Source organism: Vespa crabro, chromosome 5, assembly GCF_910589235.1.
Source record: "Vespa crabro chromosome 5, iyVesCrab1.2, whole genome shotgun sequence".
Taxonomy (NCBI): domain Eukaryota; kingdom Metazoa; phylum Arthropoda; class Insecta; order Hymenoptera; family Vespidae; genus Vespa; species Vespa crabro.
In genome coordinates, this window is record NC_060959.1 from 6,226,459 (window position 1) to 6,249,274 (window position 22,816).

Consider the following 22,816-nt stretch of genomic DNA (forward strand, 5'->3'; position numbering starts at 1 on the left):
TAAACAAAAATATTACGATAAACAGTCCTTTATAAAGTATACCAAAACTCGTGTACTAAGAAGAAGATCGAGAAGCTGTAATTTGATAGATACAGGACTGTATGTGGGTTTACTAGGCGCGTGTAACGGCCTGTAGCGAGTTATACGTGCCTTCTTGCATCGAGCCATCATCATATCGCTTGGAGGTTCGATAATTGAAAAGCCAGAAGAACTATCTCTCTCTCTCTCTCTCTCTCTCTCTCTCTCTCTCTCTCTCTCTCTCTCTCTCTCTCTCTCTCTCTCTCTCTCTCTCCCTTAATGCTATAAAGAATATTCCTCGTAGACTCAGACACGAGTCGTCTCTCTCTCTCCCTCTCTCTCTCTCTCTCTCTCTCTCTCTCTCTCTCTCTCTCTCTCTCTCTCTCTCTCTCTCTTTCACTTCTTTACCGATGCTACGTCGAATTACCAGCCATTATCGTGACGTATCATCGCAAGTCAACGTCATTTGAGGGACCATCATGGGAAAAGAGCGAACGATAGACGATCGGTTCGACACCTCCGGGCGTACAACCTATGTTCGAGTAAAGTGGAAAACGATTATTAACGAGTCTCTTTTCTCGAATTACATGCAAATAGCCTAACTATAATTTTTTCTTTATGTTATATATATATATATATATATATATATATATGTGTGTGTGTGTGTGTGTATGTGAAACTAATAACTAAAAGGCTAATAATAAATGCGAAGGTACTTCCTTTGCAAATCTTTAAATACCTTAATGTCCTAGTCGAGACCTCCTTGAAATATTTCGATCGGCTCGTTTATCTCGACGTTGTATCATCGTAATCGAGAATGAGTTGGACAATGCTCGAGCGGTGGTGTGCCCGACACCTTTGAACGTGGAAAGAAAGAAGCGTGGCAGCGTGGCAGGGATTCTCCGCAGGGGTGCCAACCCCCTGTGGTGACCGAGCCAAAACACTGTATATACGTTACTCTCCACCATCAAAGTTCCCGATGATTTATCGGACCGATCATGCTCACCGACATTGCGTCCTCACCTTTTTCTTCTCTCTCTCTCTCTCTCTCTCTCTCTTTTTTTGGCTTTTTTTTCTTTTTCATTCTTTTTCATTGTCATTGTTCTTCTCCTTCCACTTCGTCTTCAGTGCCTCGAAATTCTCTCGAATTTTTCAGGAAAAAGAAGAATTTTGCTCTCTCACGAAAGAAACCGTAAAAATGACGGGGCAACATAGTTTTTAAGGTGACAAAGGAAGTCGAATGATCGGCACGCGAACGCTCGAGAAACACGAGAGGAAGAGAGAGAGAGAGAGAGAGAGAGAGAGAGAGAGAGAGAGAGATCGGCTTTTCTCACACACGGTAATACAAATATAGGGTGCAACGAACCCTTCCGGGATTCTCTCAGCAAAAACTTCCGGCATATACCGAACACGTCAAAAGTTTGCCCGCGATTTTCACCTTTTAGCAGATGCATACGGTCGTGTTCATCTTTTCTTATTATTTTCTTTTTCTTCTTCTTCCTCCTCCTCCTCTTCTTCTTCTTCTTCTTTTTCTTCTTCTTCTTCTTCTTCTTCATTTTGTACACCTTGCGCGACCTATCGGCTCTTGGCAAAAAGGAAAAGAGAAGATGAAGAAAACGAAGAAGAAGAAAAAGAAGAAGAAGAAGAAGAGGAGGAGGAGGAAAAGGCTGATCGCGTTGCGTGTGCCTCACGAAGTAAAGGAGGAACCAAGGAGTTACGAATAATGGCCGGGATAATTGCGAGCCATGTTTACACCGGAATGCAGCGGAATCGATATTAAATTTACTCCGTGGAACTGCACTGGTGCTCGAGTTCGAGTTGTTTTTCCGTGCGGGCGCCAAACGCGAAGTGTCTTTTTTTCTTTTTTTTTTTTTTTTTACGAGTAACTGACCCAACAGTTAGCAGTAGTTAACTGGTTATAACTATTGCTAGATAAGCTTACACGTTTCCTCGAAGACATTGCGTAATAATCTTACGATTTTTCCATATTTTCGATAAGCTGTTCAATATAATATCTTGACATAGATCAAACGCGATAATATTCGTGACTCTCTGTATATAGTCTGTGGTCGACGGCCTTGATCGACCGCGAAACTCGTTTGCAAAAGCGAATCGATCGACGTATACATAGGAAGTTGCTTGGGGTATAAACATAAAGGCGCACAAGCAGTTTAATCGATTATCGCGTAAATCATATCGACGTCGATGAAATCGAGACGAGGTAGGTAGGTAGGTAGGTAGGTAGGTAGGTAGGTAGGTAGGTAGGTAGGTAGGTAGGTAGGTAGGTAGGTAGATAGGTAGGTAGGTAGGTAGATATCTACCAACCTCCTCTATAGCTCCGTAGCGTAATCGTGAAAAATTCCTATCTCTGGTTGATTTATTTGCGCGGTAGCCGTGTTTCTCGATTATAAAATGAGAGAAGCAGAAGGATAAAAGAAAAAAAAGAAAAGGAAGGAAAAAGAAGAAAAAAGAAAAAGGCACGAGCGCGAAAGCGGATAATTTGCATTTTCTCTGTGACCCGCTGCTGCACTATGAGTCTACGAACGCCGACGCGTTTCTTTCCTTTCTTTTTCTTTTTCTCTCTCTTGTTTAATTTGTTGTTGTTGTTGTTTCTTTTGTCATTTTTTTAATCCTTTATAATTTAATTCTTTCTTTTTCTTTCTACTTCGTTCATTTTTTTTTTGTTGTTCTCTTTTATTCGCAAGCAAGAAATTATCCAGTTTCGAGACATTGTCGAAGTAATAGAAATACATTGCGAGAGTTCGCATTAGTACCGTTAGCCTTCGTAAGATCGAAGGCTTCGTTAGACGATAGGAAAGTATCAAGACACGTGTGACTCGCATGAGGTTTGCTTGTGAACACTTTGAGATATCACGATATCTTGAACTAAGCGTGTATATATATATATATATATGCACGTGAGTATGTGTGTATGTATATGTGTGTAGTTACTTCTACTATGTATAATAAGCCACGTATAAATCTACGCCGTGCGTTCCCGTTTCGCCTCATTTCCTTTCCATTTTTTCGTCACGCGACTAGATTTTCTTTCTCGACAAATGAACGAATGAACGAACGAACGCCTTGCCTTCCTCTTTCTATACGCGTTTCACGTAAATTCTTCTCGCAATAGATACGCGTTATGTAAGTGGTTGTCGTTATTTCATGATCGATTCATTTTAAATATTCTTCACGTTTTTCTATTCCTTTTTTTCTCTCTCTCTCTCTCTCTCTCTCTCTCTCTCTTTCATTTTTTTACATATACAATTTTTAATGATAATTATAGTAATAAATTTTTTTCTTTAATCTCTCTTTATCTTCATTTTCTCTTTTTTCTTTCTTTCATTCGTCATTCGACGTCTACTTTTTCTGTTTCTTTTTTTTTCTTTTTCTTTTTCTTTTTTTGTTTCTTTCTTTTCTTTCGGAAGAATCACGAATAAAAATATTACACATATATGTATATACAAAAATACATATATATATATATATACATAGTATGGAAAGATCGATATCTCGTGAAACGAAGGGATAGACCGCAGTTTGTCAAGTGTGGCCGAGATGCGAAGAGACGTTTACGCAAGCTATGAATTTTTATGGAGAGCGGCTTTTCCCCATTCCGAATTTCATGCCGATAAAGAGGGACCATAAATTCTCCGAAAAAGCGTTGTGGCCCGGCTCTTTGCCGGACTATACTCTTTGCACCGTGATCGCATCGTCGACGACGGTTTATTGTTCCGCAAAAATTCTCTCTTTTCGAAAATTTGAAATATCCTAAATCTATGAATTCGTTATATTTCCAATGAATTTCAATGAAATATATCTTCCCATGTATATATCACAAATGGCTCAAACAGTAACTAAATATAAATAATTAAATTAGGATAGCAATAAGAGAAATTAAAAATAAATAGAAAAATTCCATTTGATTAATTAGATTCGTTAATTGAAATGAATTGATGTACTTAAACTTAACGTTGAAAAGTTACGAATGAAAAGGGAAGAACGAAAGTTTGCTCCTACGGCTTTCGTACGGCCACTAAACATCGCGAAACAATAAATTTAACTCTTAGAGTCACCCTCTCTTTATGGGTCTCTTAAACAGGGATGATATCCTCGAGGGGTAACTTAATATGTCACAGTCTGTTGCAGAGATCTACGCGTAAAACCAATCGCGATGGTCGAGGGTGGATTTGCGACGAGGAAACGTGTCTAGCGAATAGAAAAAAAAAAAGAAAGAGAGAGAGGAAGAGAGGGATATCTGAAGGGTTTAGATGGACTACTAATGGACTGATTCAATAGAAACGATCTGATAAACCGATCCCGCATATATGAACATGATCTTCTAATCGAATTAAGATCATCGGTTATTCAATTTGCCATCTATTCTACGTCTACACTAGGGAAACTTTTATAAATTGCATATGAATATTTTCAAGGACGTTTAAAAAAAAAAGAAAGAAAGAAAGAAAGAAAGAAAAAGAAAGAAAGAAAGAAAGAAAAAGAAAGAAAGAAAGAAAATGAATAATAACAATTTAAATCATCAATGATATCGCGAATAATTCTTATCAAATAATATTTCATTAATTCTAAACCATGAAACGAACTAATATATTTTCTCGTGGGACAAATCCTTTTTCTTTTCTTACAAATAACGTCAGTACGATCGCCTCCTTTCCTCCCTCCTCCCTCCTCCCCCCTCCCTCACGCCCCCATTCACTTTGCAAATTGCAGCGATCCGAAGCGTTAACATTCGAACGCACTTTACGCTCGACAATTTACGAGCTCTTTAAAGAGAAATTTTCAATGATTAACACTTCATTGATCTATGTACGTTATCTTGTTACAAATAATACGCATCAGTGTGTACCCCGAACAAGAATTATTCTTTCTATATATTGGCATTACGTTGTATTCATAAAAAAAAAAAAAAAAAAAGAAACATGAAAATAATATTTAAGTAGGTAAATAGATGGTAGATAGGTAGGTGGATAGATAAGTGGATACTTAGGCGGCTCGATGTCCACTGACGAGAGAAAAAAAAAAGAAAAAGAAAAAGAAAAAAAGAAAAAAGAAAGAAGAAAAAGGAAAAAAAATATGGCCACTTGTTTCTCTACGTAACGAAGAATAGATAGGACGTCGAGGGTAACGACATAAGATGAGAAAGCACGATGAAGCCATAAATTCCACGAGCTTCGGCCGGAAGACACGCGAGCCAATTTGCCCGAGACAAGCGAGCGATACGGCTCGCGTACGTCGAACGAGTGATAATCGTCAGCTTCGACGATTTTCGCAGGACTCTCTCTCTCTCTCTCGTTTTCTATCTCTCTTTACCTTCTTCTCTTATCTTTAACCATTATCAAAAAGTTGAAAAGCTTCGACCACCTTGTCGTGATCTTAACGCAACGAACAGCAATAATTACGTGAACTGCGTTGAAAAAAAGAGGAAACAAGAAGAAAAACATGTACTTTTACACACACACATAGGCGCGCGCACACACATACACACACACACACATATACTTATAAAATTTACTTTACGCAGAAATGATCCAACGAATCTTCCTTTCCATTTTTTTTGTTTTTTTCTTTTTTTTGTTTCTTCTACTCCATATTCTTTTTTCTCGCTTTAACAACGTATATGCATACATCGAGATGCGTAGATCAAGAACGAATGAATTAATGACGACGATGATTCATCCGTCTGCTAAGTAAATTTATCAAGATAGAAAAGGAAAGAAAATAAAAGAAAAAAAGAAAGAAAAAAAAAAGGAAAAAAATGGAAAGAAAACAGAAGAAGAAGAAGAAGAAGAAGAAACGAAAACAACTCGTGGTCCTCTTTAGCGACCTTTCTAGCACAGCGTACAACCGTTTACGGTCGCTACATGCGCGTAATACCTATAATCGCGGCCCGTATAATTCATAGTTGCGCTCGAAGCTATACTTTCCGTCTCGTTACGTGATCGGTGCAAACGCATCCTTTGTTTTCCATTTGCCAAAGGTGGGACTATGGCGTCTTCTATCGATGCCACGTGCTAAACATCGAAATTTCAAAAACTAACATCTACCTTCATCTTCTTCGTCATTATCATCATCGTCATCGTCATCGTCATAATCCTCTTCTTCGTATTACAAAAATTACAAAAATTTTTAATCAGTGATATATATATATATATATATATATATATATATATCACACTCTTATCGAAATATTATACTGTCAAAACTCGAATACAACGAAGTAGATCGTTCAATAAAGTTCTCGATAAAATTTGAATTAAAAATCGGATAAAGAATAAAATACACAAAGTGAAATGGAAAACGAATGAACGATGATTTACATTAACACCTATCGAAGAGAACAAGAAGAGGAAAAGGAGGAGGAGGAGAAGGAAGTGGAGTAGGTGGAGAAGAAGGAGGCGTTAAAATGAAGTCGTTAGAAAAGTTTGAGTCTTTCTTCTTTCACGAGCCTCTTCTTCTTTCACGAAAGACCGCAGCACGCTCTGGTAATCGTTTACTTATTCCTTCGGAATATTATAACATCGGTGCTGCACGTCCGAGATTGGATCCTCCTCTTCTTCTTCTTCTTCCTCTTCTTCTTCTTCCTCTTCTTCTTCTTCTTCTTCTTCTTCTTCTTCTTCTTCTTCTTCTTCTTCCTTTACTCGTTGAGGCCGCTTTAGCCAACACCTGCGTCCGCCGGTCTTCGAGATGAACGGGTTCACGGTCTGCCAAAGGTGATTTAGTAGCAGTTTGTTACCGCGGCGCCATCAGGAGGGTACCGCGAGTAAAGTTGAGGAGAAAGAGGCGGCACTAAGAAGAAGACCACGGACTATCCTTACAAGCCACGTGTAAAACGCGAACATTTCTCGACCTACTCTTTGCCTTTCTCTCTCTCTCTCTCTCTTCTTTCTTCGTTACTCGTACACGGCGATGCCTTTAAATTGCTTCCTCTCGCCGTTACAATATTTTTCTTATCGATTTAAACGGACTCTAGCAAACTAACTCGACGATCGAAGCCGATGATGAATTTCTGATCCGCGGAAGAGATAAAATAACATAAACGTATACGATGTTTCTACGGCTCTGTTTATCATTCGTTATTTCTAATTGGAATGATTGTATCTTTCGATTATGTAGGCATCTTACACACACACACACACACACACACATATATATATATATATATATATATATAATGGATAGACAGATAGGTAGATATATAAAAATCGTAATTAATGAATTATTAAACAAGTTGAAAATTGAAACTAGTAATTATAAAGCAATTTATATTGTTTATAATAAGCGTAATATATACATACGTTTGTAGATATAAATGATCGAAGGAATCAATTTAATCAAACGACGGAATAAAAGGTGCGACCTCTTCGACCATCTACGAAAGACTGAATGATATACGTAAATGTATGATTTCATTAAGAAAGGTGATCTACGTATAAACACAAAGAAAATAATAACAGAAGGAACGATCTTTAACGAGTCCGTTGAAGGTTACAACAATATGACATATGATCAAATATAAATATTTCATAAAAAAAATATATATATACATACGTACGTACGTATGTCGTCGTGTGTGTGTGTGTGTGTGTGTGTGTGTGTGTGTGTGTGAATACGTTCACCAATGAATTCTTTTAATATATCTAACTAGCGATGTAACGGCTATGTTTTCCATATCGGGATCAACTATAGCGTCGATATATCGAAAGGATCGAAGGCCGAGGCAGGTGTAAACGAATCTCTCTATCTCTCTCTCTCTCTCTCTTTTTCTCTTTCTTTCTCTCTAACTATCTATCTCTCTTTATCTTTCTTTCTTTCTTTTTCTACCTGCTTCACGACTCTTCGGCGATCGTATCGATCAATTCGTGTGTCCTACTCGATCCTGTAATGTGGATCGAAGAAGATCCAACGAGCCTTCCTTACACGCTCGCAATAAGATACCTTATAATTATAGAGCCCTTGTAGGGCTTGTACGACAACGTTGTTTCTTCTTTGTCGAAAGAAAGACCAAGAGAGAAAGAGAGAGAGAGAGAGAGAGAGAGAGAGAGAGAATTTCAAGCGTTTCTAACTCGTTTCTTGCAACTCTCGACATTTAACAACGACGTAAGAGTAAAGATGTGAGTAAAAGCGATGCACTCGATTGACGTCTCTTCGATTGTTCTATACACCTTTTCACACAGAGCTCTTGTTTTTCTTTCTTTTTCCTTTTTTTTTTTTTAATGTCTATCTCTCTTCCTCATTTTCTCGATTTTCCTAGTATATCCATAGATCTTATAAAAGTCAGATAGCTGAAAGAAAAGGGTTGAAACATTTGAAACATTTATTATTCGCGTCTAAGTCTCTCTCTCTCTCTCTCTCTCTCTCTCTCTCTCTCTCTCTCTCTCTCTCTCTCTCTCTCTCTCTCTCTCTCTCTTTCTGTCTTTCTCTCTCGTTCTCTTTCCTTTTTTCCTTTTATTCCAACAGAAGGTATATATGTATGTAATACATATATATATATATATATATATATATATATATATATATATATATATATATAGAGTAAACCATGTAATACTTGATACTCGTCCTGATCTAAAGCGTACTAATACATTCTAACAACTATCCTTTCTAACAGAAAATGTCAATAAAGCTGTCAGCCTATAGCGCTTAGACATTTATCTAGAAAGGAAATACTTATTTCCTGAATACTTATAAGAAAGTAAATAACGTCGGACAGATACATATTTTATAAAGACGCAATGGTTAAAAAAAAAAAAAAAAAAAAAAAAAAAAAAAGAAAGAAAAGGAAAAAAAACAGAAAAAAGGACAACCACCGTTCTTAATCGTATCGATGATCTTTATCGAATCGAATTGAATCGAATCGATTCGAACGATCGTAGATAAAACTTACGAATTATGAATTTGGCAGGGAGTAGTGGATAGATAAATCTTATCGATGGAAAAGTATCATTATCATTATTACAACATGCGAAAATGAAGAATGTTAAGATAGGTGGATGGGAGATAGGGGATTGGGAGGTGTAAGAGGGAAACAGGAAACCCGATATCAAAACAATAAGAGTTTTAAACCGGGTATGTACTCTCCGATGTTGTTAGTCGAAAGTCGAAAGGGGAAATGAAAAGAGAAGAAAAAAAAAAAGAGAAGAAAAAGGAAAGAAAAAAGAAAAGAAAAAAGAAAAGAAGAAGAAAGAAAGAATAAAAGAAAAGAAGAACCTTTGGCAAGTAAAATAACCGACGAATCATTCGATCTACCTTTCCGGTCTCTTTTCGAGCAACGAGACCTCGTGCATCGCTCCATGAATTATTTACACTGACGTCCGTGACGTAGCCGTCTCGCCTTCGCGAATCTTTAAACGAAAAGAAAAAAAGGAAGAAACCTGGCGCGCTCGAATATTATTGCAGGAAGGATAATATAGCATATACCCCGCAAAACGTCGTGTTTTTCATTTTCTTTTTCTTTTTCTTTTTTTTTTTTTTTTTTTATATATTTATTTATTTTGATTTTAATTTTTAATTTTATTTTTATTCTTATTTTCATTTGATAAAAGACGCGCCCAGGGAAAAAGATAAGATGCTAAGAAAGCGTGTGATCTTACTAATGATTGACTTAGGTCATAAGCGATCGTGGAAATCACCGTTCGAAATCGATGATCTTCCTCTCTCTCTCCCCCATGCCCCTCCCCCCCCCTCTCTCTTTCTCTTTCTCTTTTTAGTGATTTTCACAGAAACGTCCGTAACTAAATTGTAAATTTATGATAACAATGTTGCCCGACGGCTGCCTCTGCTCGTTCCTTTTTTGCTAGCACGTCGAACGATGCTGCTGGTGCTGCTGGTGGTGCTGCTGCTGTTGCGGCCACCACCACCACAGCCGCTATTTTATATCGTTACGGGAGCTCGAACATGCAACTAGTAACTTTCTTAATGCTCGCAACTTTAAATGCGGAAAGAGATTTAGTTTGATGCATCGCTGCATGTGATAGGAATGCATAGCAATGAATGAATTTTTAAAGCGTTATTATTTATTATGATTAACGATAAGATCTAGGTAAGTTACTTGCTTACTTATCTATTTCTAATTTGAAAGATATGACTTGATTACGATTCGATGAATGAAGATACGATTGATGAGGAATGAAGAGAAAAAAAAAATATATATATATATATATATATATATATATATATATATACTCACTCTTTTTTTGTTTTTTTTTTTGTTTTGAAATATCTCTTTCTCTGTTTCGCGACTGCGTCGTTCAGCAAATCGGTAGTCATCGGTATCGAGATCCTTCGGGCCTCCTCCTTGCCATCGTTTAAATGCTAATGTCGAGTTAATTTATCGTCCTACGATTTCGCCGGTTTACTTCGCGTCGGCGCTATTTACACGTTGATTCCACGTTGGGGCCTCGTAATTGAAAGAAAGCCGCCGCACGGGACCACCCGTGTAAGGCGGGCAATAAAATTTCAAATATACGGGGACGGGCCTCGAGGTTGTTTCGGTAGGTTGGTCTAGGAGACGAATAAAATTTCGTACGATCGAACGACGTCCTCTATCCCTCTCTCTCTCTCTCTCTCTCTCTCTCTCTCTCTCTCTCTCTCTCTCTCTCTCTCTCTCTCTCTGTCTCTTTTTTATTTCTCTTTCCTTACCTGAAGTTCGACGATAAACAGAAACTCCGCCTCCTTTCGTTGCGTACCAACGTGGACAACTCTGGTAACGTCAGATCGTGACTAAATGGCGATCGGTATGGTGACGATTCTTCTAACAGAAAAGAAAGAAAAAAAAAAAAAAGAAAAAAAAAAAAAAGAAAAATCGCCCCAACTAGAAATTAACGAAGATATAATCGTAACGTATGTCTATAAATTTGAAAATAATTAACATTATTATGATAAATCGATTCCACTTGTTTACAATGACAATGTTAAAGACAATGATCTACAACACATTTACACAGAGTCAAGAACCGTGCGAGAGTTTATAGGATTTTAACGAGAACAAAGTGAATAGACTAGGTGTTGTATCGGTCTAAGGATACGCCGTTAATAAACACCAATCCTTCCCCCCCGTCCCCCCCCCCTCTCTCTCTCTTTCTCTTTGTGTCTACCTACCGACTTCTCTTCATAGCCGGAAGGCAACCGTGTCTATATGCTAATAGGAAGCTCCCGACATTTTCTACTTTGCGCCTTCTCTACCTTCTTCTTTATTTCTTTCGAGTTTGCGTTCGTTCATTCGCTCGTTCGCGAACACACGATCGTTTACGGTTTTTCTTGCATAGTTGGTGTCTATATCCATTTTAGATGCATTATATGTTACCTAGAAATATATAGTTACATAGGTATGACCAAGTATGCATAAATATTATACCAACGCCATTTAAAGTAAGAATGTATCTAGGTAGGTAGATAGATACATACATAGATAAATATGTAAAATCGACCGAAACAAATTCGAGATGAAATCTCCTTCTCATTATTTTTCGTTTTATGAACTTACCTTAACTACCTAATCTATCTATCTATCTATTCTACTAAACGAAGAAACGACCAAAAGTTACGTTCGCTTTATTCGATAACATTTTAAGACTCATGCTAATTTATCGCACGACATTCATTTTATTAAAGCTCTAATAAAATAACTAAGAGGCAAGAGACTTTAAGTCTCGCAAACTCCCTCGAATGAATGAACATTAACGTGGGAGAGGGGGGGGGGGGGGGGGGAAGGGAAAAAAAAAGAAAAAAAATGAAGAAATAAGAAAAAAAAAAAAAAATAAAAAGAAAGAAAGAAAAGAAATTTATGTGAAATCGATGTTGAATCTGGCGGAGAAACGATAAAACCATGAAAGATGATAAAACTCGCGTTTAAGGTACCTACATCGAAAAAAAAAAAAAGAAAGAAAACGAGAAAACTAAGAAGGCAAGAAGAAATAGGGAGAAAGAGAGAGAGAGAGAGAGAGAGAGAGAGAGAGAGAAAGAGAGAGAGAAAGAGAGTGGGAGGAAGAGAGAGAGAGAGAGAGAGAGAGATTTGAAAGGGGTCACCTTTCCCAAATTAGAAGCGTTCGTAGAGTGAACGTAGTAAACGACTAGCCGGGCGATAGATCGGACACTCCGCCGCTAATTGGCTGCAGAATTTTATGTACCACTAAATTACTTCATGCAAATGCAGTCGCTTCCGTCCTTCTGCTGCTGCTGATAATCGAAAGAAAAAGAATTAGAGAGAGAGAGAGAGAGAGAGAGAGAGAGAGAGAGAGAGAGAGAGAGAGAGTGAGAGAGAGAGAGTGAGAGAGAGATAGAGATAGAGATAGATAGATAGAAAGAGAATATACTTATATATACCTATTTTAGAATCTCAAGAACGAAGAGATGGGCTTACAACGAACGGTTCTCCATAAGATTTACAACGCTCTCATTATCCTAATGAAGACGTAACGTCTTGAAAAAGGGGCCTCGATTTTTGTTGAAAACCGATTGCTCGTACGAAAACTACTCGTTACCGGTCTCTCGTACTAAAATGCGAAAGGAGATCCCTTTCCCGGACTTTAGCTTTCTTGCCGTCGTCACGACGGATCATTAACGAAAATTAGGTGGATGACTCGAGGCTTCGACGTACAACGTCTTCTTCTTCTTCTTCTTCTTCTTCTTCTTCATCTTCTTTCTTTTCTTTTCTTTTTTTCATCTTCTCCTTCTTCTTCTTTTTCTTACTCTCCCCCTTAGTTCATTCTTCTTCCTTTCTTCAACGACTCGCTGAATAAACGAGAACTCTTCACTCCGTTCGTTTTTCCTCCCTTCCTCCCTTCTCCCTTCTCCACCCACTACTTTTTTCCTTTTTTTTCTTTTCTTTTTTCGTTTATTTTTCCTTTCTTTTCTTTTCCTTTTTTTTGTCTTTTTTTTTTTTTTGTTTTTCTTTTCTTCTTTTTTTTCTCCCCCTTTGGAAATTTACTCGCACCAAGAACGACGTTCCTATCGAATTTGAATTAATCGCTTGACGACCGGCCACGATTCACTTAACGAACATAATAAACATTTTTATTTTCCATTGATAAAAGAATATGTCCGATCGGATTTCAATTTAACATAAAATATATTCCCATCGTGAATTTTAATATGTTAATAAGTTAGCTAACATTTGTCTATAAAGAGGACGATACCAGGAAGATCGCACAGATATTATTTTTCTATACGTTGGCACAAGGTCGAGGGGGTGTTGCCCGTTTAAACTGGTCAGGAGTTATAACCAACCGGGCGATAATACCCGCTTTAATATTCAACGCCAAGACTGGGTAACAGATTTACGAGCGCTAATGAATTGGTAATCTAATCCTTCTTTTCCTCTCTCTCTCTCTCTCTCTCTTTCTCTCTATCTATCTATCTATCTTTTTCTCTCTCTTAGTTCCTATCCTCGCGACAGCTCACGGTAATTTTTTCTTTTTTTTTTTTTTTTCACCTTTTGAAATTCTTTCAACGAGTATAGAAATACCCTTACTATACGTTCGTCCTTTCCCTTACCCGGAAATCGTTAGCGTCTTCCAAAATAATTTGAAATTTGTCGAAGGATCGAGAAGACGGTGCATATACACATACATATATATACTCTTATATATTCTATATAGATATAGGTGTATATCAAAGAAAAAAGAAAAAAAGAAAATAAAATAAAATAAAAAAAAAAGATAGGAAGAGAAAGAAAGAAAAAAGAAAAGATGTGGATGAAATCAGCGAGCAAAAGGAGAAAGGTGGGGATGGGTGATGGGAAGTGGGGAGAGGGAGGGAGGGAAGTTTAAAAAGAAGTGGAAGACGAGTAGTAGGGGAAACCTCTCATTCGATAGCCGAATAAATTTGGATAGCTCCCTGTTTTGGCCCGAGGCCATGCTTGTGCCATGCTCGTGCTCCATGGTAGACTTTTTCTTGCACGCATACATATATATAAATAGATATACTTATATATATATATATATATATATACACATACATATAGAACACCTATATAATCGGAACTTTCGTAACACGTTGTGAGAAAGAGAGAGAGAGAGAGAGAGAACGAGGTAGATGGACCCATGTGTATCCAGCCTATTTCTCTCTCTCTCTCTCTCTCTCTCTCTCTCTCTCTCTCTCTCTCTCTCTCTCTCTTTTTCTCTCTTCTTTTCGTCCTCAACTCGCGCGATGGATTTAATTAAAAAACATAATTTAGAAGGGGGGAAGATAACAGGTAGCTTCTCTCTCTTTGGTGGGAACTAGCTAAGGCATCGCAGGTTCTAACGCACTCTGTCGGCCTGCGGTCACTCATGAATAAGATTATTAATCTCGTCTACCACCGAAAACTTTACCTCCTTACCGTGACTCTTTCGTCTAATTTTTTCTTTTTCTTTGTTTTTTCTTTTCGATCGAATATATCGAAAGAAAAGAATACATTGTCATTCAAAAGTCATTCTTAAATTTCTTCTTTTTGTTTCTCGTCTAATAATCATCGTTCTACGATCGGAATGAAGAATAAAACGTTGTTAAAAAAAAAAAAAAGAAAAAAAGAACAAAAAAAAAAAAAAGAAAAAAAAGGAAAAAAAAGAAAAGAAAAAAGAAATACTATTGTATCGGAATAATAATATGTGGACAAATAATATAGATAGATAGATAGATAGATAGATAGATAGATAGATAGATAGATGAATAATAAAGTTGAGAATCTCTGATCGGATTCGACGAGGATCCGACTAAGACTGGGAAGACTTAAAAATCCATTTGTCAGAGGCCCTGTCGCAAAAGGGCGTCGCGTAGCGAGATTAAAAGAGAAAGACCGACGAAGGTACCAGCAAGAAATAGTCTACGCCATCTTGTCGAGAATACGATCGTCCTTCTTGAATTATACTTTTCGTTGGCTTTATTCCATCGCGTGTTCCTTTACAAATTCATTTCAGAGTTAAAAACTCTGCGGAGTCGAGATTTCGTTCTTTCTAACGCGCAACCACAGCACGAGAATGGTCAATGCTTTTGGTGTTAATTTTTTTTTAAAGGATCGGACCTTTTCTACTACTCTCTTTCTGCTTCTCTGTCTCTCTCTCTCTCTCTCTCTCTCTCTCTCTCTCTATCTATCTCTCTCTCTCTCTCTTTCTATCTTTATATCTCTATCTCTTTCTATCTCTCTCGAACGAACGAATGATCGAACGAACGAATGATCGAACGAACGAACGAACGAACGAAATTGAAAGAACGAAATATAACCACCACAGAATGAACGCCATATGTTCGTGTTCGCCGCGAATAAAATTTCATCTATAGGGAAAAAGAAAAAAAGCTTCATCGATGTGTCTATAGAAATAACCCCCGTGACAAAAGGCAAGCGAGGTAGGCGCCGTTACCGTCGGTCACTTCTAAGGTTTTTTTTCTTCTTCTTCTTCTTTTTCTTCTTGTTCTATCTTTTGTTTTTTTTTTCCTTTTTTTCTTTCTTTTTTTTTTTTTTTTGCTTTTTTCACGATCCAAGTAATTATCTAAGAAAGACGAATATAGACCACACGACCGCTCGCGGTTGGCCGCAATCACCGTACCGAGCAACGGACTCGTGAGGGTAGGTAAGAAAAAAAAAAAAAAAGAAAAAAAAAAAAAGAAAAAGAAAAAGTCTTCTTATCGAGACTCCCCAGCATTATCGCGTGGATGAAGGAACAGTAGGTAATTGCTCTTATAGCCTGATAAACAAATAATTTCCTTCGAGCAACACGCGCGATAATATAAATAAAATGTTACCTTCTTGCCGGCGTTCCTATTTTCTTCTTTCTTTTTTCTTTTTTCCTCATATCTATCGCGTTCGCGATCTATATCGATATTTATGTTCTTTTTTTTTTCGTTTCTTTTTCTCAACATAAATTTTTTAAAGAAATTGTATAAAAAATTCATATAAAAATTGTTATATGCATACAAAAAGCGCATAAAAAGAGAACATCAAAGTCAAAACGATATGAAAAGAAAAAAAAAAAAAAAAAGAAAAAAAATAGGATTGAAAAGAGAAAAAGATCAATTTCGAAGTAATTAATACGAATTTGATTATCGATGATAATAAACTTAAAGAAATGTATAGATCTTTGAAAAAAAAAAAGAAAAAAGAAAAATATCGATAATAGAGAACTATATACGGAAAAATTCGAAATGATACCAGGTAGAGGAATTATGGATATATTTCGAGAGATGGGCCAATACCGCAACATACATAAGTACATAGGCAGGTGCTCTTCCAGCAGGGAAGCCGGTCAATGGCTCTCCCAAGAACGTCCGTCACTTTTTACATGGAAACCAGTAAAGAATGCCGACTAATTTCGAAGTTAGCTCCATTACCATGGAAGAACAACGAAAAATGGATTCGTCCTATTCCATCTAATCTAATCCTTACCAAATCCTTTTCTCCACTTAACTACGTCTATAATTTTTCTAATCGTCTTTTCATCGCTATTACTTTTTCATTCATCCTTATTCTACATAAATATCTATAGATAATAAATATTATATAAGATAAGATATAAGATATTATAAATCGTACATAGTTACAAATAAAAACGAAAATATCTCTGATCAAGTTATTTAACGATCATAGGAAAAAAACAAAAAAAAGAAACAAAAGAAAAAGAGAATGAATCAAATTTTCGCACCTTTCGTGGTTATTCAAGTTGATTCGTAAAGGGTCGAAAGAAGTTTGACAGAGACGTCGGATGTGGTTTGCCACAAGCTTTAGCCATATAGTCACCCTTACGTTTTAGCGGGTTAGCACCCTCGCCGCTTGTCAGTCGTCCGTCGTGGCAACCCTCCTACTGTACGTCTCGATGACGGTCAGCTGCTTACCTCAAACGTTCGAACGCTTGAACGCCTACGATTTCCTTGCTTTATTTTCCTCTTTTACCGATCTAAATGCCCTCTCTCTCTCTCTCTCTCTCTCTCTCTCTCTCTCTCTCTCTCTCTCTCTCTCTCTCTCTCTCTCTCTCTCTCTCTCTCTCTCTCTCTTCGTCTCTGTCTTTCTCTGTTCACTTTCATAAAAAAAACCTGTAGACATAATTTCAAAAAGAGAAAGACAAGAAAAAAAGACAAGAAAATTACGATTTCGACGAAAGATCTTCATGCAAAAAGTAAAATCTCTTATGTTCGATATTGTTTCCTACATCGTCCAACGGTCGTCGAAGCCTTCCCTCGGGTCCAGTCTCGTGAGTCGACGAAGCAGGACGATGGCTCTTCTTCGACGCGCTATGAATCTCATTCGCTACACTGTCGGACCGTTTCGACACGCATCCATGCTCACGGTGGGCACGACTCACGCGCGCAAGAACCTCTCTCTCTCCGTACGCTTCACAAATTCACACTGGATTTATCGATGTCCATCCAAGTTCAGAGGACATTACCAGAAAACTATTCGTTCTTTTCTTTTCTATATTTTCTTCTCTCTCTCTCTCTCTCTCTCTCTCTCTCTCTCTCTCTCTCTCTTTATATCTTTCATCGTTTCCTTTTTCAAGGATCAAATCATAACGATAATTAATCCCAAGAATGAATAATTTTGTTCTTTAATCTGAACACAATCTTTATGTAACATATACCCACAACGAGGCAACCGATGATAAGTTCGGCGTCTCGAAATATCCATTCCGATCGTTCTTGGAAATAACGAAGAGAGGAAAGTCTCCTCGATGATTTTAATTTATGCGCGGCATAGCTGGAGGCGTTATTAGTCCTAGGTGGTTATACGATGGGCGTGACGTCACGCGGCTAAAACAAAGGATCCTGCCGAGGAGCCCATCCCATGTCGGCTCTCTTTCAACCGTGCCGACAGGACGGCACGAACCATTGGATCTTTTCTGCATCAGCGAAGGTTCGATGTTTTACGCTTCGCAAAGTTTCCTGCCCTTAAAGCGCTGCTTTTCACTCTTCCATGTCTCTCTCTCTCTCTCTCTCTCTCTCTATTTCTTTTTCGACTATTCCGTCCATTAAAATAGATGAAACTTCTTTTTTTTTTCCGTATAAACCGACGTTACGTAAGAAAATTGATAACATTTAAGATTTCATATCATTCACTGGAGACTCGTTTACGACTTATGTTTTATAAACGAGACGTAAAAGCTGTTTAATATGAGAAGACAGGAGAAATTAGAAAGCGCTATAAAACCATTAATGTCTAACTACGAAAGGAAGTCTTGAGAGCATGCATAGGTTAAAACGAAGCTTCGTTTTAACTTATTCCGCTAATTACGGAGAACTTAACCTTTAACCTAAAAGCAAGTTTCAAAGAGATATACACACATACGTGTATATATACACACACACACACACACACACACACACACACATATATCTCTCGTCGTCGTAGTCTATATCATTTATCTCTAATCTACGATATCCTTTTGCTATTTCTATCATTAATTAATTAATGATATTACTTTCAAACGTATCAATTCGAACGCTTAGATCAAATTAATCTAAATATTATCTTAATCTTCTCCTTACTCGTTTGACAATTTCTTTCTTTCTTTCTTTCATTCTTGGAGAAAGGGGAGAAAGAGATAAAAGATAAAGAAGAAAAAGGAAAATATAAACAAAAGGATGAAAAAAAGAAAGGAGAGAGGATAAAGAAGAAATTTTGAAAGTTAATTGAGAGATGCCGTTGTCTCCGTAGGCCACTGTCACATTGTTCCGACGGATCAATACCTCTAGTCTACCTACAACCTGCACCCACCGAGCTTGAAGAGGGCGTGGCTCGTACACCACCAGAGAGATGCTCCCACTCACTCTCTCTCTCTCTCTCTCTCTCTCTCTCTCTCTCTCTCTCTCTCCCTCTCTCTCTCTCTCTCTTTCTCTTGTCGTTCTCTCCCTCTTTCCCATTAGCTTCCTCTAGGCACGCGGAAAAAGCACGAAGAGAGGTAGAGAGATAGGGAGCGAGCAAAAGGAAGGGATGTAGAGATGTAGGAAGGGATGATTTTGTCTTCCACCCTTGGAGAATTACTCTCACAGCGATTTCAAACGACGAATCTCATTGGATCTTCATAAAATGTTTTTCTCTCACCCTTTCGAGCGCATTCCTATTCGTCGATGTATTATTAGAACACACATGTACCTTACCTATCTACCTATCTCTAGTTACCTTCTGTCTCAATTAAGGACGATGACGAGCGGAAATACAACAGCAACATGTCAAAATCTTATCATTGGTCTGACCCCTATCTTCCGTAAAAATGGCCTTGACATTCAATGGAAATAAAAATAATCGAAATAGTCTATAGTTATCATAAGTTCGATCGGTAACATAGATTATCCATATCGAAGTTAACAAACCTTTCTTGGGTGGGTGAACCTTGCTAGGACACCAGGGTAACTACGAAACGATCCGTTTTCTATGCTATGGTCCGAGTTCTCTTTCTCTCTTTCTCTTTCTCCCTTTTCCACCACGATTCTAGATGGATACGCGTATTCGTTGTCTTTCGTCGTCGGTGTTGGTGCAAGGTCGAACGGTGTGGGGGCGTGTCGCCTCGATGGCGCCGGCTGCTAATGGCCGCGCGGCCTGCCAGACTTTAATTTCCTGCCGCTTCCGCGGACCCTTTGCCTTTACCTCTTCTCTCTCTCTCTCTCTTTCTTTTCTCTCTTTCCCCCATCTCTCTCTCTCTCTCTCTCTCTCTCTCTCTCTCTCTCTCTCTCTCTCTCTCTCTCTCTCTCTCTATCTCTCTCTTCTCTATATCCAAATCTACGGCCAGTGGGAACCCTTTCCAGCCTCCGGCCTTTCGGTAGCCACTGACGGACCATGCTGCGTCCTTCGACCCCACTGTTCTTCTTCTCCTCGCCGTAGGATGATTTGCATGAAACTGCTCTTGATGAGCTTCCTCGATTCGCCCCGGAGGTTCATTATCTAAAGTCTGCTTATTCCATGCTAACCGGCGTGGTCCTTTCCGACGACCGAGCGTAGTCCATCTTTTCAAGTTCGTCGCGTAGGGCTAATGAGAGAGAGAAAGAGAGAGAGAGAGAGAGAGAGAGAGAGAGAGAGAGAGAGAGAGAGAGAAAGAGAGAGAGAGAGAGAGAGAGAGAGAAAGAGAGAGAGAGAGAGAGAGAGAGAACTCGTAGACGTGTTCCAGTTCTGAACAAGGGATAGAAATAATCACTTGAAAATCGAGCTCTGATATTAATTGACTTGTCAGGTCTACCAGTTATAACGTACTGCTGTATATGTAGATATAGGATGGATGAAGATGTTAAAGTCTTGATCAAGGACATTAGATTCGTATGAAGCTTATATGACAATGATTTGCATAAAAGTGCAAGGTATACGATAATCGTGATCATTCTTAAGTCGAATTATGTTATCGTTAGCGGCAACTTTCTGATCTTTTCCTAGCATAGAAGGGCCAATTTTGTGTCATTATATACCCTCCGGTATAAGAGATACTCTCTCGAAACTCGACTTCTTTTTTAAGTCGATTTAGAAAAGATTATGGTCGAAGACGGCGGACCGACGCGACTGGTCTCGAGTAACTAATTCGTAAAGAATCGAAGGAGAGGTCGATTATATTTAACGTTGTCTAACGTTGCCTTTCTTTTTCTACGATCGTTGCAGGATCATCCGGGACTACGAGGAACGCCATTGGCAATGTTGGCGGCACAATGCAACAAGCTAAGCAGCAAGAGTCCACCGCCACTGGCGGACGCGGCAGTTGGCAAAGGTTTTCATCCTTGGAAAAAGAGTCCTCAGAGTAGCGGCAGCTCACCGCAACATTCGACGGGAGGTGGCGGAGGAGGAGGAGGAGGAGGAGGAGGAGGAGGTGGCGGAGGCGGAGGCGGAGGTGGTGGAGGGGGGTGTACGACGACGGGAGTAAGTCAAAGACCGACAGCAACGAGCAGCGCCGGTAGTACGAGCGGTGGTTACGCCCGAGCACCGGTCACTTCTTGCGCTTCAACGGCGCCACAATACGGTAGCGAGCTATATTTTCCTGGTACCGCGAGCGCGCAACCTGCTGGCGATCCGCATCACCATCAAAGCAGTCTCCTTGGAAAGGTCGAAGGCGCGACACTCGGCTCGGTATACGGTAGACACCCTTACGAGTCGTGGCCGTTCAACGCGATGCCAGGCGCTACGCACGGCGGAATAAAGGCCAGCGACGGTTGGTGGGATGTTCACGGTGCCACAGCCGCTGGTGGTTGGTTAGATGTTAGTGGCACCGTCGGCGTCGGAGTTCATGCCGCACAAATGGCCAATTACTCGGCAGACTACTCTACGAGCTTAGCACTGGCCGGCAATCACTTACTCACTACGGCCACCACCGCCGGTCACAATCTACTCCAAGACACATACAAATCCATGCTACCCGGCGGCCCGCCCGGCTTCGGGCTCCATCATCACGCGGCGGCGGCGAGCGCCGGTGCCGGTGCTGGTGCCGGAAGTCCACAAGGTAGCGGCGCCGGCGTCGGCGTAGGCGTCGGCGGTGCCGCCGTTAGCCAGGCACCCTCGCCACGCTCGCAGAGACGTTACACCGGTCGTGCGACCTGCGACTGTCCTAATTGTCAAGAGGCCGAGAGACTCGGTCCCGCCGGCGTACACCTCAGGAAGAAGAACATCCATAGCTGCCACATACCTGGTTGCGGCAAGGTCTACGGAAAGACGTCCCATCTGAAGGCCCACTTACGGTGGCACACTGGTGAGCGACCGTTTGTTTGCAACTGGCTTTTCTGTGGCAAGCGGTTCACACGTTCGGATGAGTTGCAGCGGCACCTTCGAACCCACACCGGCGAAAAGAGATTCGCCTGCCCGGTCTGCAACAAGCGGTTCATGCGCAGCGACCATCTCGCGAAGCACGTCAAGACCCACAGCAGCAGCAGCAGCGGCAGCAAGGGCAAGGGGGGAGCGGGGAGCTCGTCGGCCGAGTCCTGCTCCGACAGCGAGGACAACGGGAGTCAGCAGAGTCCCACTTCCAGCTCGGTGCCGCCGCCGCAGCCGCCACCGCCGCAGCAGCAGCAGCAGCAGCAGCAGCAGGCTCAGGCGCAACAGCAGGCTCAGCAGCAAGCGCTGGCGGCGGCAGCGGCGGCCCAGGACACCAACAACACCAATTCCCAGACCACCACCACCAGTCTCGGCCATCAGCCGACAACACCCATGACCCCAATACAGATGACCCCGCCGCCTCTGACCGCACACCATCCCCACCACCCGCATCTCCCGCCTCTAATGCACCATCCGCATCATCACGCAACATCCGTACCGGCGGCCCATCATCCGCACGCGGGGATGAGCATGCACTGAGCCCGGTGGGGCCCGGAGCCGGTGCCTGCAGTACCTCTGCCGCAACGACCCTGGGCTCCTCCTCCTCCCTATCCTACCCCCTCAACTTAAACCTTCTTCAGAATCACGTCAATGCCCACCCTCATCATCATCAACACCATCACCAACAACAGCAACAACATCATCACTCTAATCCTTCTTCCCATCATCATCATCAACATCACCAACATCACAATCAACAACAACAACAACAACACTCTCGACAAAACAATTCCTATTCGATACAACAGAATCCTGGTACACCTGGCTCGGCACAAACTCCTTCACCCTCCTCACCTGCGCCTGTACATAGTCTTTAAGCCGATGACGATCCCTCTCAATCCTTTCGTTTCCTCGGAGAGCAGGAACGGAGGGAGCAGCCTGCCGCCTCTCCTTCGGCCGCTCTGCACGCGAATTTTGCCGACTTTGTTACTTGTAAATACTATAAATAGTGAGTGTGCGTGTGCGTAAGAAAGACAGAGAGAAAGATAACGCGTGCGAAAGAGCAAAAGAGAGAAAGAGACAGAAATAGAG

General features: G+C 40.2%; 1 protein-coding gene across 3 annotated transcripts in view; it reads left to right on the forward strand.

Moving 5' to 3' along the window:
* Window positions 1-22,816, forward strand: part of LOC124424318 (transcription factor Sp9-like) — a 106,747-nt gene extending 83,931 nt beyond the window's left edge. For all 3 annotated transcript variants that reach the window (XM_046963205.1, XM_046963202.1, XM_046963203.1), the window contains exons 2-3: window positions 20,585-21,662; window positions 21,731-22,816. In XM_046963205.1, coding sequence (XP_046819161.1) covers window positions 20,618-21,662; window positions 21,731-22,602 — 1,917 coding nt within the window. In that variant the 5' untranslated portion in view covers window positions 20,585-20,617 and the 3' untranslated portion in view covers window positions 22,603-22,816. The remainder of the gene's footprint in view (window positions 1-20,584; window positions 21,663-21,730) is intronic.